General features: G+C 37.7%; 1 protein-coding gene across 1 annotated transcript; it reads right to left on the bottom strand.

Annotated features, from left to right (window-relative positions):
- Positions 1-11,035: 11,035 nt before the first annotated feature.
- LOC138874767 (uncharacterized) lies at positions 11,036-12,496 on the bottom strand. The gene is made up of 3 exons (XM_070153549.1): positions 12,191-12,496; positions 11,600-12,076; positions 11,036-11,425 (listed from the first exon to the last, which is right to left on the bottom strand). The coding sequence occupies exons 1-3, from the start codon at positions 12,494-12,496 to the stop codon at positions 11,036-11,038; spliced, it is 1,173 nt and encodes a 390-aa protein (XP_070009650.1).
- Between the last annotated feature and the right edge of the window lie 4,099 nt (positions 12,497-16,595).

Consider the following 16,595-nt stretch of genomic DNA (forward strand, 5'->3'; position numbering starts at 1 on the left):
TTAAAAGATTAACCTACTGATTTGGTGGCTGACTATTAATTTTGTCTATATATATAGTTATACACAAACGTGTTCGGCTACAGTAGAACTTTAAATTTATAAACGTTTTAAACGAACAACTACTATTCGGACCAGAGACTTCTAACGCATTTATTTTTATTTCGTTAGCCAAAAAGGAGAAATTTGATATTGCGCCTCATATGACTGAAGCTGCTTCAGAGAAAATTTAAATCGTTACTCTCTGATCAGTTTCATCTGATATGTTCTAGATTAACTGGACTAAAATGTAAAAAGAATTTTAATATTACCTTAAATGAAAGGTGGGTATAGCTTAAATGGACTAAAATGTAAAATGAATTTTAATATTGTTTACCTTAAATTAAAGGTGTGTATAAGCTATAAAAAGTACTCTTCAAGTCAATATATATATATATATATATATATATATATATATATATATATATATATATATATATATATATATATGCCATATGATTCCTTATAACGGGTGTCATTAAGAGTAAAATACAAACATTGGTATTAAAAATTTACTACTATTTAAAAAGATAAAAAAAATTTGAATAAAATAAGACACATAAATTGAAATGAACGAAATAATAATTAGTTTTTCACATTTGGGTTGTCCCCTTGGCCACATAATTTGTAGGTTGTCCCCATCTACCGGCTGAAACCATAAAATGATAAAGTCAAGAAGCCCCTTTCGCACGTTTAAAATACGTTAAACTATTACGACTAGCCGGCCATTTAGACTGAAAATTTGTTGGGGTCATTTGGCAAGTATTAGAAAAAATAATGTAAGTATTAGTGATCATGCCCAACTATACCTTATAAAAGGACAATGCAGACGTTGCAAATATAATTTGAATATTTATGCCGAGAGTCGAATCCACAGAGAATTAACCTATCAATTACTTTCGTTGGACTTACTAAATTCTTTAGAATCAACTTCCCCAAATGTTGTGAATAACAGTCGATGGTATATTTAATAACTAAGATTGAAAGTCAATAAATAGTTGTAAACTAAATATGCTTAAGTTGTGAACAATAATGAGAAGGTTCTAAGGTAGTGATTTCCCATATTGATGGAATCCCTTCTGTTTATAGATTTACCAACACATCTCTATCAACCATGAACACTATTTTTACCGTGAATCTCTCCCGAGTAATCACGATAATTTACTAGACGCACTCTTCCGAGATACGCTACCTGGCTTTGTTTATTACAGTTCACTTTAGATTGCACCCAAGACTTCGTTATCCCTAATCCCGCCTTTAAACCCGCAGTTATAGATCCCTCTTATACTTTGGGAGTGATGTTGTTCAACAATTACCTAAATATGCACTCTCTCCCGAGTTATGCATACTAAATAGGCACAGCTAATTGAGGATCCTGTCAAATAACTACAACAAACACGTAGTTGAACAAATAGAGATTAAACTGGCAAACTATATTAACATAATCAAGAAGTTCATCCTTCAATAGGTTCCATCAAAACCCTAGACAAAGGATTTAGCTACTCATGACAATGGGTAAATAAACTATGAAAATATTCATGATCAAAATTGCCAGAAAAATAAAGAGAAGAAGAAAATATGATGTTTTGGGTGATCTCTCACACTTGTTTTTCTTGCCAAAGTACTCTCTAAAACATTACATGTCTCCCTTGGGCGAGTTCTATTGTTTAATATAGGGTTTTGGGCTAAAAATCCCGTATTTTTGCACTTCAGTCCCTCAATTTTCCGCTTCCTATCGCGGTCCTACTGCGGTTACGCTAGGACCGCGGCCAACTAGCCTCTCAGAATTCGCAACAGCCTTCTGCCGCGGTCCGACCGTGGTTACGTCGGGACCGCGGCAGTCCATCTCCAGTTTTGCTGCATTCGCGTGGTGCACTTAGCGGATATTGTACGATTGGCCTCTTTTTCTCTGTAATTGATCCCAAAAGTACTCCATAGACTTCTTTTATTGTATATAGCCTGCAACGCATGAAAAGCACTAATCAAGCATTTTGTTATCACTCTTTACCATAAAAATTATACAAGAAGGTGGTTCTTTAGGGCCTAATTATAGTCCAATTCACCTATTATCAACACCCCACACTTAAATCTTTGCTCGTCCTCGAGCAAGTTGAACCACACTTCTAGGCCTAATCGTTCGATGCATTACCCAGTTTATGTCACACCCGCCAGTATGAAAGAACAATCTAAGCAGTGCAACAGTCACACCTCAGATGAAGACTCTAATGCCATGCCACACTCGTGCTTACTCTAAACAGAGGTGAAAACTTGCCTTTTCTTCCTGAGTCACATGCCCTCACATCACATTTCTGAGAGAAGTTCCACACACATAAAATCAAGCAACAAGGAACTATAGATAGAACAAATCCACTCACTCTCAGCAAAGAACATTCACATGCCACACAGATACACCATAAGCTTGCCCTTAGTGTAATACTCTACTAATCGAGTTGTTCAGTCCAAGATCAAGAGGTCTTTATTTGGTTATAATGTAGGCTAAGGGACGGGTAGGATATATTTGGATATAGTGACTAACCTCCCTAAGCACTTTTAATACAATCGTTCCCTTTTTTTCCAATTTCCATGTTCAAACCAATCATTCTTCCACACTTGTTTCATAGGCTACCCCCAATTTTCTTTAGGTGCAACTGGCCTTTTTTTTTTTTTTTTTTTTTTTTTTAACAGCCATTGCACCATTCAAGTATTTTCCTGATTTTTCTTTTCCCATTCCATTACTAACTCACACTTTGACTTTTATATGCTCTTTAACGATTCAAGTGCTTCTAGGAGGTACAGGTTCAAACAGTCAAACTATTCAAACACAGGGATGTATGTTATTGTAAGGTTATCAAAGAACAGGCTTTAGGCTCGAAGGGGTTAACTATGGCAATATGTACAGGTGGATTCATAATTGTACAGGCTACACAAGGAAATGCCTCAATCATCTCTAAGGCCAAACAACTTCTCTTTCGCTTTGCAAACACACATGACAAGTTCTAGGTATCGCATGCAAGCATAGAATACAAGTATTATCTCACACACACTTGGCATGTAACTCATTCCGAATTAGTTTGTCAAGACACTCATGTGATCATTCAAGAAAGACAAGGTGTGCAGAATTAGGGCATAAAATTATGAGTCTACAAACGAGCCTACACGTCGCACCCTTAAGTTCGTTTTAGTTATTTGCAGGTGTGTACATTACGGTTGCATTCTTGCCCTCACCCATCTTAGTCCAATAGAGTCCTAAGGGTCCTAAAAAATATTAAAGAAAAATCTACCTAACCCGGTTCAAGAAAAGCCCTTGGAAAAGAACCGTGATCAAAAGAAAAACCAAGGAGGAATTACTACACTACCTAAAATGAAAAATAAAATAAAATATAAATGGACTACACTAGTTTTTTTTAAACCCGACTTTGACCCTCAAGAGACCCGTCGACAAGTGTCCGTCGTTGGGCCAAGTTAGTTACTTCTAAGGTGAGTACAACCAATTATACACAACAATAAAGATATAGAACTACAACATACTCAATGTATATGTACACTAACAATACACCACTAAAGCAAGTCTCCTACCCCACACAAAAAGAATATGGCATGTCCCCATGTCATAACACAAATAAAGTGCAAAAGGGTAAGAAGACTTCCCTGAGCATCACTCGGAGTCGGAGACGGTGCTGGGATCCACATGACAAGCCCTCCCCAAAAAAATTCTGCACTTACCTAGCCCGCGCTGGTCTGCCGCGGTCCTACCGCGGTTACGTTGGGACCGCGGTAGACCTCTTTTAGAGGGGGTATTTGACCGCGGTCCTACTGCGGTTACGCTGGGACCACGGTCTGGGCATGTTCCTGCTACTTTTTTTTTATGCATTACACTTACAACACATTCGTGGGTTGCCTCCCATGCAGCGCCTGATTTAACATCGCGGCACGACGCAGATGAGCGCATTTAAGGCTCGCTCGACCTCTGTGGTTCAATCAGGTGTAGCTCAGACACTTCCTTTGGTTCGCTCATGCCCACATATAGTTTCAATCTCTGCCCATTGACTCTAAATGTACGAGAGTCTTTCTCTGTGGCAATCTCGACAGCACCTGAAGGGAAAACTTCGACCACTCTAAATGGTCCAGACCATCGTGACCTGAATTTACCCGGAAATAACCTTAATCGTGAGTTATAAAGCAACACCATATCTCCAAGATTGAAATTTCGCTCCACAATATTCTTGTCGTGCAACCTCTTCATTCTTTCCTTGTACAACCTTGTGCTCTCAAAAGCAAGATGTCTGAACTCGTCGAGCTCATGCAATTATGTGATTCTCGTTGTGCCCGCAGCCTTGATGTCTAGATTCAGCTGTTTTAGTGCCCACCACGCTCTATGTTCAAGTTCCACTGGAAAATGGCAGGCCTTCCCGAACACCAACTTATATGGTGACATACCAATCAGTGTTTTAAGAGCAGTTCTATAGGCCCAGAGTGCATCATATAACTTTTTCGCCCAATCAGTTCTTATGGTGTTCACAGTCTTGGTTAGCACACTCTTTATCTCTCTGTTGGACACTTCAACCTGCCCACTAGTTTGCGGGTGATAAGGGGTAGCCACCTTGTGGCGTACATCATACTTTGCAAGCAACTTCTCGAAAGCTCTATTACAGAAGTGAGTGCCTCCGTCACTGATAATCGCTCTTGGTGTCCCAAATCTGGTGAATATGTTCTTCTTCAAAAACCCCACCACCACGCTTGCATCATTAGTGGGCAACGCTGTAGCTTCTACCCATTTGGACACGTAATCCACAGCAACAAGTATGTACTTATTGCCATAAGAGCTGACGAAGGGACACATGAAGTCAATCCCCGAGACAGCAAACACTTCCACCTCTTGAATTGGGTTCATGGGCATCTCATGGCGACGGGAAATGTTCCCGATCCGCTGACATTCATTGCATCCCTTCACCTATTGGTGTGCATCTTTAAACATTGTTGGGCAAAAGAATCCAGCCTTAAGCACTTTCACAGCTGTCCTGACCCCTCCAAAATGTCCTCCATAAGCCGATGCGTGACAAGCCTGCAAAACAGAAGATTGTTCTATCTCGGGGACACACCTCCGGATCATATTGTCAACACAAATTCTAAACAGGTAAGGCTCATCCCAATAATACATGCGGCAGTCACGATAAAACTTTTTCTTTTGTACAGATGAAAGGTCATAGGGAACTATACCGCAGGCCAGGTAATTTGCAAAGTCTGCATACCATGGCGCTTCCTCAAAATTAGTAGCGAGCAGCTGCTCGTCTGGAAAGGTTTCCAGAATATCTTCAACCTCAACTGCATTTTCAGCTCCCTCAAGTCATGATAGATGATCAGCGACTTGGTTCTCTGTGCCCTTACGGTCACGAATTTCAAGGTCAAATTCTTGCAGCAGCAACACCCAACGAATCAGGCACGACTTAGGCTCCTTCTTCTCAATCAAGTACCTGAGAGCTGCATGATCAGTGTATACAATTACCTTAGAACCAATCAGATATGATCTGAACTTGTCAAAAGCAAACACCACAGCCAACATCTCCTTCTCAGTCACAGTACAGTTCAGCTGGGCTCCACTCAGCCTTCTACTAGCATAGTAGATTGGATGCATCAACTTGTCCTTCCGCTGTCCCAGCACTGCCCCCACTGCGTAGTCACTGGCATCACACATGAGTTCGAATGGTTGCTCCCAGTTGGGGGCAACAATGATAGGTGGTGTGACCAGTCTCTTTTTTAGCTCCTCGAATGCTACCCTGCAATCATCAAAAAACAAGAAAAGGTGATCTTTTTCTAATAACTTACAGAGAGGGTTGGCAATTTTTGAGAAGTCTTTTATGAATCTCCAGTAGAAACTGGCATGCCCAAGGAAGCTTCTGATTGCTTTGACTGAAGTTGGAGGAGGTAGCTTTGCTATTACATCCACTTTAGCACGATCCACCTCAATTCCTTTGCTTGACACTCGGTGCCCCAAGACTATGCCTTCTTATACCATGAAGTGGAACTTCTCCCAGTTCAGAACCAGGTTAGTCTCGATATACCGTTTCAGCACACGCGTCAGATTTATCAGGCACTCATCAAATGAATTCCCCACCACTGAGAAGTCATCCATGAACACCTCCATTATGTCATCTACCATGTAAGTGAATATGTCCATTATGTGTCACACATCCTTTTTCCGCCCCGCGAGGGTACAAGGAGTTTTTTCCAATTAAAGGACAGTCGAAACGGGATTTGTTTATTTATTTCAGAGTCGCCACTTGGGAGATTTAGGGTGTCCCAAGTCACCAATTTTAATCCCGAATCGAGGAAAAGAATGACTCTGTATTACAGTCCGCGAACCAGAAATCCGGATAAGGAATTCTGTTAACCCGGGAGAAGGTGTTAGGCATTCCCGAGTTCCGTGGTTCTAGCACGGTCGCTCAACTGTTATATTTGGCTTGACTATCTGATATAATACGTATTATAAACTTATGTGCAAATTTAACTTTTAAAAACCGCTTTTATCATTATTTATTTTATACAAAATTGCAACGTCGTGAAAACGCATCTCGAGCCACGCCACAACCAGTGCACGCGTGATTTGTTGACGCATTTTGACTTCGTCAAGATCGTGATTTGGGTTACATAAATGTACACCCGTATTCAAGAAAATAACCTTATTAAATATGCGCCAAAATACTACGCGTTATGATATTATTAGGTAAGACCGTGAATTTTACTAAATCGCCCATCTTGAAATCTAGGTATTTTCTTATATAAAAAAATAAATAAATAAGATTGGAGGACTGCAATTTTTTGTATTATTTATATTTATTTATTTGTTAGCGAGATCCTCCCTTATTTTATGAATACCCTTTAATGACTATATCTTTATTATTACTAAGTTTGTCCATAATTATGAAGTCAATCTCTACATACTTAAAAATAACATATTAATTACTAATTCAAAACAAATATTAATGGAAAGTAATATTACTAAAATGATAATTACGAACAACATGGAATTGCCCAAAAAGTAAAAAAAAAACTAATTATCCCATAGTTGGATTAAAACATATTGTTAGTATGACTTAAGCTTATTGAAATTAATTATTTACAAATACTGAAAATTAAAAAAAAACTTGATTACTAAACCATATTTCTAAAAGTTAAACAATTTAAACTTAACTAACTTTGTTTTAATTCACATCATGTCCTAATACTTGATTCGCAAACTAATTCATGTTTTAACTGAAATTAACTACATGATTCCGATTAACTTAATGTTGACAAAAAAACCTTATGAATAAGGAATTAATCAATTTTTTGCCAAACTGATTCAATAACGCCATTTTTTACGTTATTTCTTCTATTTTGATTATTAAATAGTTTTAATTAGTAATCCGTCTTGAATATATTTCCTAATAATCCGGTTAAGGCGTTATTTAATATATCTCTATAACATGTCTAATTATGCCAAATGACAGTGATTGACAGAATAATAATACATGAATAATCTAAATACAATACAAAAAAAAATTAAAACTAAATTAAAAATTTAACATTCCGTTCTTCATTTCAGCTTACAAAATGCCAAAATTACAGTTGTGTACCTGGTATTGCCAATATAAGAAGAAGAAAGTCAGCCACGCAGTAATAACAATACAGCACAACAACAAAAGTCCAATAGCAGTAACAACCCAGGAACAGAGTTTGCAAACCGATGGAGTATTAATCTCAAAACAAAAGCTCCAAGCTTTGATGAAAAACAATTAATTCTGATTTCAAACAATGAAAGAAAGCAAAAGATTTTTTTTTAGTTTTTTTTTTGAAAGTTTAAATATTTTTTCGGAATTTTCTCTCTCTTAAATGTTCAGCCTTTTTTTCTCTCTCTTATTTTCTTTCTGTTCAGATTCGTCCTTTCTCTTCTGTATTCTCTCGTATCTGTCCGTGTCTTGTGTTCAAGACTTCCTATATATAATCCCAACCCTTTAATCAATTAAAATCAATCCATTTTCTCTACCAAACCCATTATCTTCCCACTTATCCCCATTACATTAAATAAATATATCACACCACCCCATTATTTTTTGTCCCCCATGCCTAACATAAATAAATACAAGATTCCTCCCCACTAAATTTTGTCTTGTCCCCCCTTTATATTAAACAACTATATCACAACCCACCCCATTACATTTTGTCCCCCATGCTTCATATAAACAAATACAAAATGTACAATTCCTAAACTACCCCTCCGACCTTATTGCAAATTACTATTTTACCCCCGAACGTACTACAAATTACCAAACTACCCCATCAGCTATAACAATCAATTAATCAAACTTAACCAAAATATAGACAATATGATCAATTTCTAACAATGTTTAAACAACAAATCACATGAACATGATTTCTTCAATATTTCAACAACAAATCACATGAACACAAATTGAACAACAAAGAACAACTAAAATTTGATTGAACAATATTTTTTAGCAACAAACAATCCTATTTTCAGATTCAACAACAACAATCAAACAAGTATATTTAGATTTCCAAATTCAATAATATTGAACTTAAAATCAACTCTAACAACATTACAACAAACAATTCCTATATTAAACTTAAACAAGATTATGAGACCAATTCAAGAAATAATCATAAATGATAAACAAGAAATCAAACTATACAAATTTCGGATTCAAGATCAACCAAACAAAGTATGAACATGAATGAAAATATTCAATAACAATAACAAACAAACTTTGTTCAAACTTCGAATTAAACTTAAACAAAACAAATAAACATATTCAAATCACTAATCTTCAAATAATCAACTAATCTTTCTTAAATTAAATCCAACAAAACTTATAACAAAGATGCATGATCCAAAAATTAAAACCAAAACATAACTTCGCATTAAATTACTAAATTAAAAACGAACTTCAAACAAGATGAACACGAACTAAATCTATATTAACAACCAACAACGGATTTGAACGATTTAAACTAATACCTTTTCTATATTAAAACTAAATCCTCTTAAAATTAATAAAACAAGCTGAAAAATAATTAAATCGGATCTTCAACTTAAATCTAACAACAATATAATTAAACTAACAATTTTTATCTAAAATAAATAAGAAAACTAAAGCAAACTTATACTAATTCCAAATCTGAAAATATCAAATCTGAAAATATCAAACAAATTATGGATGAAATAAAACTTAGAACACCTAACCGTGAATGATCAACGACGAACATCGAACGAACTCTAAACGAAACCAACGAAACTTGGACATAAACGAACTTGAAGACGACAAAGCAACAAGCATCAATAGCAGCAAAGAAGACGATGAAGTGAAGCAGCAAATAGCTGGAAAAAACGCAGCAGCAGTGGCGACGCGGGCAGCAGTAGCAACGCTACTCAACTAGTGGCAGTGATGGAGACGACGATGCTCGTTTGGACGAAGCTTTTGCTTAAGCAGTAGCGGTCGCGAGCAGCAGCAACACGAAGAGAAGAGACGCAGCAACAGCTGCTCGGAAATGCTGTAATGCAGCAGCAAACGCAGCAACGAGGAGCAGACGATGCAGTAGGGGAAGCCATGGATGAGCTCAAACTCGACGATGACGAAGCTCGATGGAGGAGGGCAGCTATGGAGTTGTTGGTGCATGTGTGTGTGAGTGTGACGGGGTGAGGGGGAAGGGCTGGAGGGGGTGGCGTTGGGTGAGGGGGTAGGGCAGCCATGGCTGCTAATAAAAAAAACAAAAAATAAAACTATTAATAGTGATAATTCACCTTTTATTTTTTATTTTTTTGGTTTTGTTTTGTGTTGGACAAAAATGAAGATGGGGTGTTGGGTTAATGGAGCGGACCGGGTCGACCCGGTTTGAAACGGACCGGGTCATGGGGAAAGTTGGGCAATTATTTGGGCCTGTGGTTTGAAATTGAAGAAGTGGCCCAATCCGATTTTTCTTTGTATTTTTGTTCTCTTTTCTTCTTTTATTTTTCTAAAACTAAATTATAAAAGTACTTAAATTATTATTAAGAACTAAATTAAGTTATAAAAGCGCAAATTAACTTCCAATAACAATTAACGCACAATTAAGTAATAATTAAGCATAAAATTGTATATTTGGACATTAAATGCTAAAAATGCAAACGATGCCTATTTTTGTAAATTTTTATTTTTTTGTAAACAAACTTAATTACTAACAAATTGTAGAATTAAATCCTACATGCAAAATGCGACATATTTTTGTATTTTTTTTATTAATTTAGCAAATAAACATGCACAGACAAATACAAATAATTATTCAAAATATCACAAAATATCACAAAATTGCACACCAAGGAAAATTATTTTAATTTTGAATTTTTTGGGAGTAATTCTCATATTGGGCAAAAATCACGTGCTTACATCATGCACCGTTGGAATGTGGCGGGTGCGTTGCATAGGCCAAAGGGCATCCTCCGAAAGGCATAAATGCCATAAGGGCAAGTGAAAGAGGTCTTCTCTCTGTCCTCCGGTGCAATGGAGATCTGGTTGTATCCTGAGTACCCGTCCAGAAAACAGAAGTGTGACCTTCTTGCCAGTCTGTCTAACATCTGATCAATGAAGGGAAGTGGGAAGTGGTCTTTCCGGGTGTCTAGATTTAGCTTTCTATAATCCATGCAAATTCTCCAGCCTGTGACTGTTCTTGTAGAGATCAATTCATTGTTATCATTCTTAACTACCGTCATGCCAACCTTTTTAGGTACACATTGAACTGGGCTAACCCAGCTGCTGTCAGAGATTGGGAAGATAATTCCCGCGTCTAACCACTTTATTACTTTCTTCTTCACCACTTCCTTCATGTTAGGGTTCAGCCTTCTTTGGTGTTCCCTGGAAGGTTTGTGTCCCTCTTCCAATAGAATTTTGTGCATACAGTAGGCGGGGCTGATCCCCTTTATATCTGCCATGGTCCACCCAATGGCAGTCTTGCACTCCTTAAGTACCTACAAGAGTTGTTGCGCCTGCACACCTAACAAACTAGATGAGATAATAACAGGTAATGTGGAGTTAGGTCCAAGGAATTCATACCTGATATGGTTGGGCAATGGCTTTAACTCCAACTTTGGTGGTTCTTTGATAGATCGCTTGGCTGGAGGAGTCTCTCGATTTTCCAAGTGCAAGGGCTCAAATTCTAGAGTTCTATCCCAGAACCCTCTACCCTCTAATGCCAACACCCATTCCGTCAGTTCCTCTCCATTCACCTCATCCAAATTCATTAAACATGCAGCAAGGGGGTCCTCAATGGTTAGCACCTCATCATCAGTCTCTACGATTACATCAACGACATCAATAAGAGAACAACTGGCGAATTCACTTGGTCGCCTCATAGATTTCTGCACATTGAATGTTATATCCTCATCGTTCAATCTCATCTTGAGCTCCCCGGTTTCACAATCAATGAGATCTCTCCCTGTGGCCAAGAACGATCTTCCCAAAATTATGGGAATCTCTTCATCCACTCTGCAGTCTAAGATCACAAAATCTGCAGGGAACACAAATTTCCCTACCTGAATTAGCACATCATCCAGTATACCAGAGGGTCGTTTCACTGTCCTGTCAGCCAGCTGCAACAACATAGAGGTGAGTCTAGCTCTTCCAATGCCCAGCCTTTTGTAAATCGCCAGGGGCATAAGATTGATGCTGGCCCCTAGATCACACAGTGCTTTAGCAAAAGCAAAATTACCAATAGTGCATGGAATTGTAAAGCTTCCTAGGTCAGACAACTTTTCTGCAATTGGTCTAGGCACCACTGCACTACATGTCTGAGTAAGAGTAACTGTGGCCAAGTCTTGGAAATCAAACTTTTGGGACATCAAGTCCTTCATCATTTTTGCATACCCAGGAATCTCCTTCAAAGCTTCAATCAATGGTATGTTTACCCGGATTTGTTTCAGCATTTCGAAGAACTTCTTGTATTGTTCCTCCTTTTGGTACTTAGCCAGCCTCTGAGGGAAAGGTGTAAGAGGTCTCTTCTTCCCAATCAACTGGGATTGATCCTTATCAACTGCTACATTAACTACTGGTTCCTGGACTGTCTCAGCTTTTTTCTCGGTCGCATTCTGAATGCTATTTTGTTCTTGGGCAGTCTAGACTGGCACCTCCGTCAGTTTGGTTGACTCATCCAGCTCAATGGGCACTGGTATAAGTGTCTCAGCTTGTCTAGTTTCTCGAGCCCTCTCTTGCTCTACATCCAGATTTCTGCCATTACGTAGACTTACTGCCATCAGCTGCTTTGGGCCTTGATCTTTTGGATTTATCTGGGTGTCTGCAGGTAGTGTCCCATGAGGACGATTGTTCAAAGACATAGAAATTTGGCCCACTTGCACTTCAATATTCTTGATTTCTGCATCATGTGCATCCACTCTCTCATTAATCTTTGAATTAGACCCAATAACCTGCTGCATCATTACCTCAAGTCTAGCAAACCCATCTTCCTGCCTTCCACCATGCTACTGCTGAGGAGGGTCATACCCTTGCTGCTGATTCTAATTATTATATCCATGTGGCCTTGGATAAGGTGCCATATTGTTAGGGGGTCTCAAACTTCACATGTTTCCATTGTTGAACTATGGATGGACTAGCCTGTATTGCTGATTTTGCTGGCCCCAATTCTGACCACCCTGTCTCTGGCCTCCATGATTAGGCACATAATTCATGTCTTCAGGGTAGTAGTGATGATCATGTTCTGCATTCCATTGGTTACCGATTGGCTGACTAATGCAAGATGCGCACAAGCCCCCATTGGTAGTATCTACGATGTGTACCTGCTGCTTCTGCCCTAACTCTTCCACCTTTTTGGTGAGTATACTCATCTGTGTCAATAAGGTGGCCATATTTTCAGCCATAGACTTGGATGGATCTAAGGGCACTGAGTGAACTACTGGAGTGATCGGTGCATTCCTGGTTGTCCATCCCGAATTTTGTGCCATCTTGTCAAGCAGACTCTGGCATTCTCTCCATGTTTTGCTCAAAAATGCTCCACCAGCTGAAGCATCAACAATGTTCTTCACTCTATCTGACAATCCCATGTAAAACCGTTGCCCCAACATCAGATCTGGAATACCATGGTACAGGCATATAACCAGCATCCCTTTAAAGCGCTCCCATATTTCATGCAGTGTCTCCATTGGTCTCTGTTTAAAACTCAAAATTTTATGAATTTGTTGAGCAGTCTTATTGGGTGGGTGGAACTTGTTATGAAATTGCCTGACTAACTCATCCCAAGTTGTTATAGAATTTATGGGAAGTGAGTTTATCCAAGTCTGGGCAGCTCCTGTCACTGAGAATGGAAACAATAACAGCTTGATTGCTTCAGGAGTTACGTTGGGCTGCCTTTGGGTTTTGCAGATAGAGAGGAAGTTCTTCAAGTGTTGCTGAGGATCTTCGACTTGCGACCCCGAAAATAGTCCCTTGTTCTGCAACAAGTGCAACATGTTATTCACAATTTGGAATGACTCAGCCTGTATCTGCGGAACTACAATGGTTGTGGATAGATTTTTAGCTGTGGGTTGTGCCCAGTCATAGAGAGCAGCCTCTGGCACTATTGGTACCGCTGGGTTTTCCTCGTGATCCCCCATGACTGTTTCGAATTGTGCAGTTGTTGGTTGTTGTTTGTTTTTCCGATTAGCCCGATTCAAGGCCTTGAAAACTTTTTCGAGATCTAATAATGCTTCAAATACTTCACCAGATCTCGATGAGTTTCTAGGCATGCACTTCATTCAATTGTAATTGATAACACTGTTAATTTCCCGGCAACAACGCCAAAAATTTGATCACGCCCAACTATGCCTTATAAAAGGACAATGCGGACATTGCAAATATAACCTGAGTATTTATGCCCAGAGTCGAATCCACAGAGAATTAACCTATCAATTACTTTCGTTGGACTTACTAAATTCTTTAGAATCAACTTCCCCAAATGTTGTGAATAAAAGTTGATGGTATATTTAATAACTAAGATTGAATGTCAATAAACAGTTGTAAACTAAATATGCTTAAGTTGTGAACAATAATGAGAAGGTTCTAAGGTAGTGATTTCCCTTATTGATGGAATCCCTTCTGTTTATGTTTCATATAGATTTACCAACACATCTCTATCAACCATGAACACACTTTTTACCGTGAATCTCTCCCGAGTAATCACGATAATTTACTAGACACACTCTCCCGAGATACGCTAGCTGGCTTTGTTTATTACAGTTCACTTTAGATTGCACCCAAAACTTCGTTATCCCTAATCCCGCCTTTAAACCCGCAGTTATAGATCCCTCTTATACTTTGGGAGTGATGTTGTTCAGCAATTACCTAAATATGCACTCTCTCTCTAGTTATGCATACTAAATAGGCATAGCAAATTGAGGATCCTGTCAATTAACTACAACAAACACGTAGTTGAACAAATAGAGATTAAACTGGCAAACTATATTAACATAATCAAGAAGTTCATCCTTCAATAGGTTCCATCAAAACCCTAGACAAAGGATTTAGCTACTCATGACAATGGGTAAATAAACTATGAAAATATTCATGATCAAAATTGCCAGAAAAATAAAGAGAAGAAGAAAATATGATGTTTTGGGTGATCTCTCACACTTGTTTTTCTTGCCAAAGTACTCTCTAATACATTACATGCCTCCTTTGGGCGAGTTCTATTGTTTAATATAGGGTTTTGGGCTAAAAATCCCGTGTTTTTGCACTTCAGTCCCTCAATTTTCCGCTTCCTATCGCGGTCCTACCGCGGTTACGTCAGGACCACGGCCAACTAGCCTCTCAAAATCCGTAACAGCCTTTTGCCGCGGTCCGACCGTGGTTACGCCGGGACCGCGACAGTCTATCTCCAGTTCTGGTTTTGCTGCCTTCGCGTGGTGCACTTAGCGAATATTGTATGATTGGCCTCTTTTTCTCTGTAATTGATCCCAGAAGTACTCCATAGACTTCTTTTATTGTATATAGCCTACAACGCATGAAAAGCACTAATCAGAGCATTTTGTTATCACTTTTTACTATAAAAACTGTACAAGAAGGTGATTCTTTAGGGCCTAATTATAGTCCAATTCACCTATTATCAATTAGTGTTATGTATTATTTATTTTTTGTTTGATATATTTTTTCAATTTACGTATAGTTAATATTTATATTAGTTGTATATTTTATTTGGTATTATTGCATGTATAATTAATACATAGCAAACCATGGTATTAGTAATGCAATGATTTTTAATACTTACATAAACATGGTTAAAGGCATAATTGCCCCTCAAATCCCTCAAAACCTATTCCAAATGCTTTCCGCCATATTTTGTATATTTTTATATTGTGATATTTTAATTTATTTTTTTCCTTTAGCATTCTACTATAATGAAAATAATATTATATTTAACACTAAATTTTATTTTGAGTTCATACAAAGTATAAACTGATATTTTCTTTATTTGTTATAAATCTACCCATTTTTATAATAATTGATATTTTGTATTATATGTCATAGCAATTACATTTTTCTTTTCTTATAACTTTAATATTTCAATAGTTTTTCTTTTAGTTTTGCTTCGCTGTAAAAAAAAAAAGGAGGGTTGGCTTCAGAGGGAGAGAGTAAAGAGATTTAAGGATAATAAAAGTGTATAAAAATGAGGAAGGACATATTATTGGACTACAATCCATTGGTGTGGGATAAGTTTTCACTTTTTAGCATATGGATTTTAATGCAGCATATATTTTTGAGCAGAACTTGCTTCAAAGTCTTTTAATAAAGTCGAGGTCAAGTGTCCAGAATATAAAGTCATTTTCAGCTCGAGTAAAGAGTAGAGCATGTATGGTATCCGGATTCAATTGGCTCATATTAATTTAGATTCATGCTATGTAGCACTTATTAAAGGGAAAGTGCTCCCTATAAGAGATTTCTCCATTTCGAAGGCTTGAACTAAACACCTTTATTTAAGGATGGAGGAATCCCGCCCATCTCATTACATCTTGTGGTGGCCGGTGTAAGGAGCATAGGCGGAGGCACAATGTCAGCTACAGATTCGGGCGAGCCCAGCTTTAGTTCAAAATCATAAATTTATCTTAAATTTTTGCATTAATTATTGATTTAAAATTCAATAATTTAAAGGATTATAGGATCTCGAACCCACAAGATTGAAAACCTGACTTCGCCTCAAGTAAGGAACATATACTTATAGAGGCGGAGCCATGATTTGAAGTTTAAGGTTCTGAAATTATCACCGAACTCATAACTTATCTTAGTTACTACGTTTGTAATTAAATATTAAACATATTTAATGAATATTATAGTATACAAATACAAGATTTAAGCAAAAACTACTGGGTTCGTATTAATCCGTACTCCATATTCTAGCTTGCCCCGGAATATTTGGGTTTGCTATACACGAGTTTAACTATTTGAATTTTATGAGCGGTATAAACTAACCTATGATAAATGAAGCCTCTATTGATTACAAAAAGATTACCAATCAAGTCACTTATAAAGTAATTCCATTTAATTCTC

This window comes from Nicotiana sylvestris, chromosome 8, assembly GCF_000393655.2.
Source record: "Nicotiana sylvestris chromosome 8, ASM39365v2, whole genome shotgun sequence".
In the NCBI taxonomy this organism is placed as follows: domain Eukaryota; kingdom Viridiplantae; phylum Streptophyta; class Magnoliopsida; order Solanales; family Solanaceae; genus Nicotiana; species Nicotiana sylvestris.

Bases quoted from the DNA above. Each gene is read 5' to 3' on its own strand.
- LOC138874767 (XM_070153549.1), bottom strand. From the start codon at position 12,496: ATGCAGCAGGTTATTGGGTCTAATTCAAAGATTAATGAGAGAGTGGAT. The intron at 12,077-12,190 runs GTGCCAGTCTAG...GATCAATCCCAG, and splicing joins AGTCAACCAAACTGACGGAG to TTGATTGGGAAGAAGAGACC. The intron at 11,426-11,599 runs GTAGGGAAATTT...TTCAATGTGCAG, and splicing joins TGGATGATGTGCTAATTCAG to AAATCTATGAGGCGACCAAG.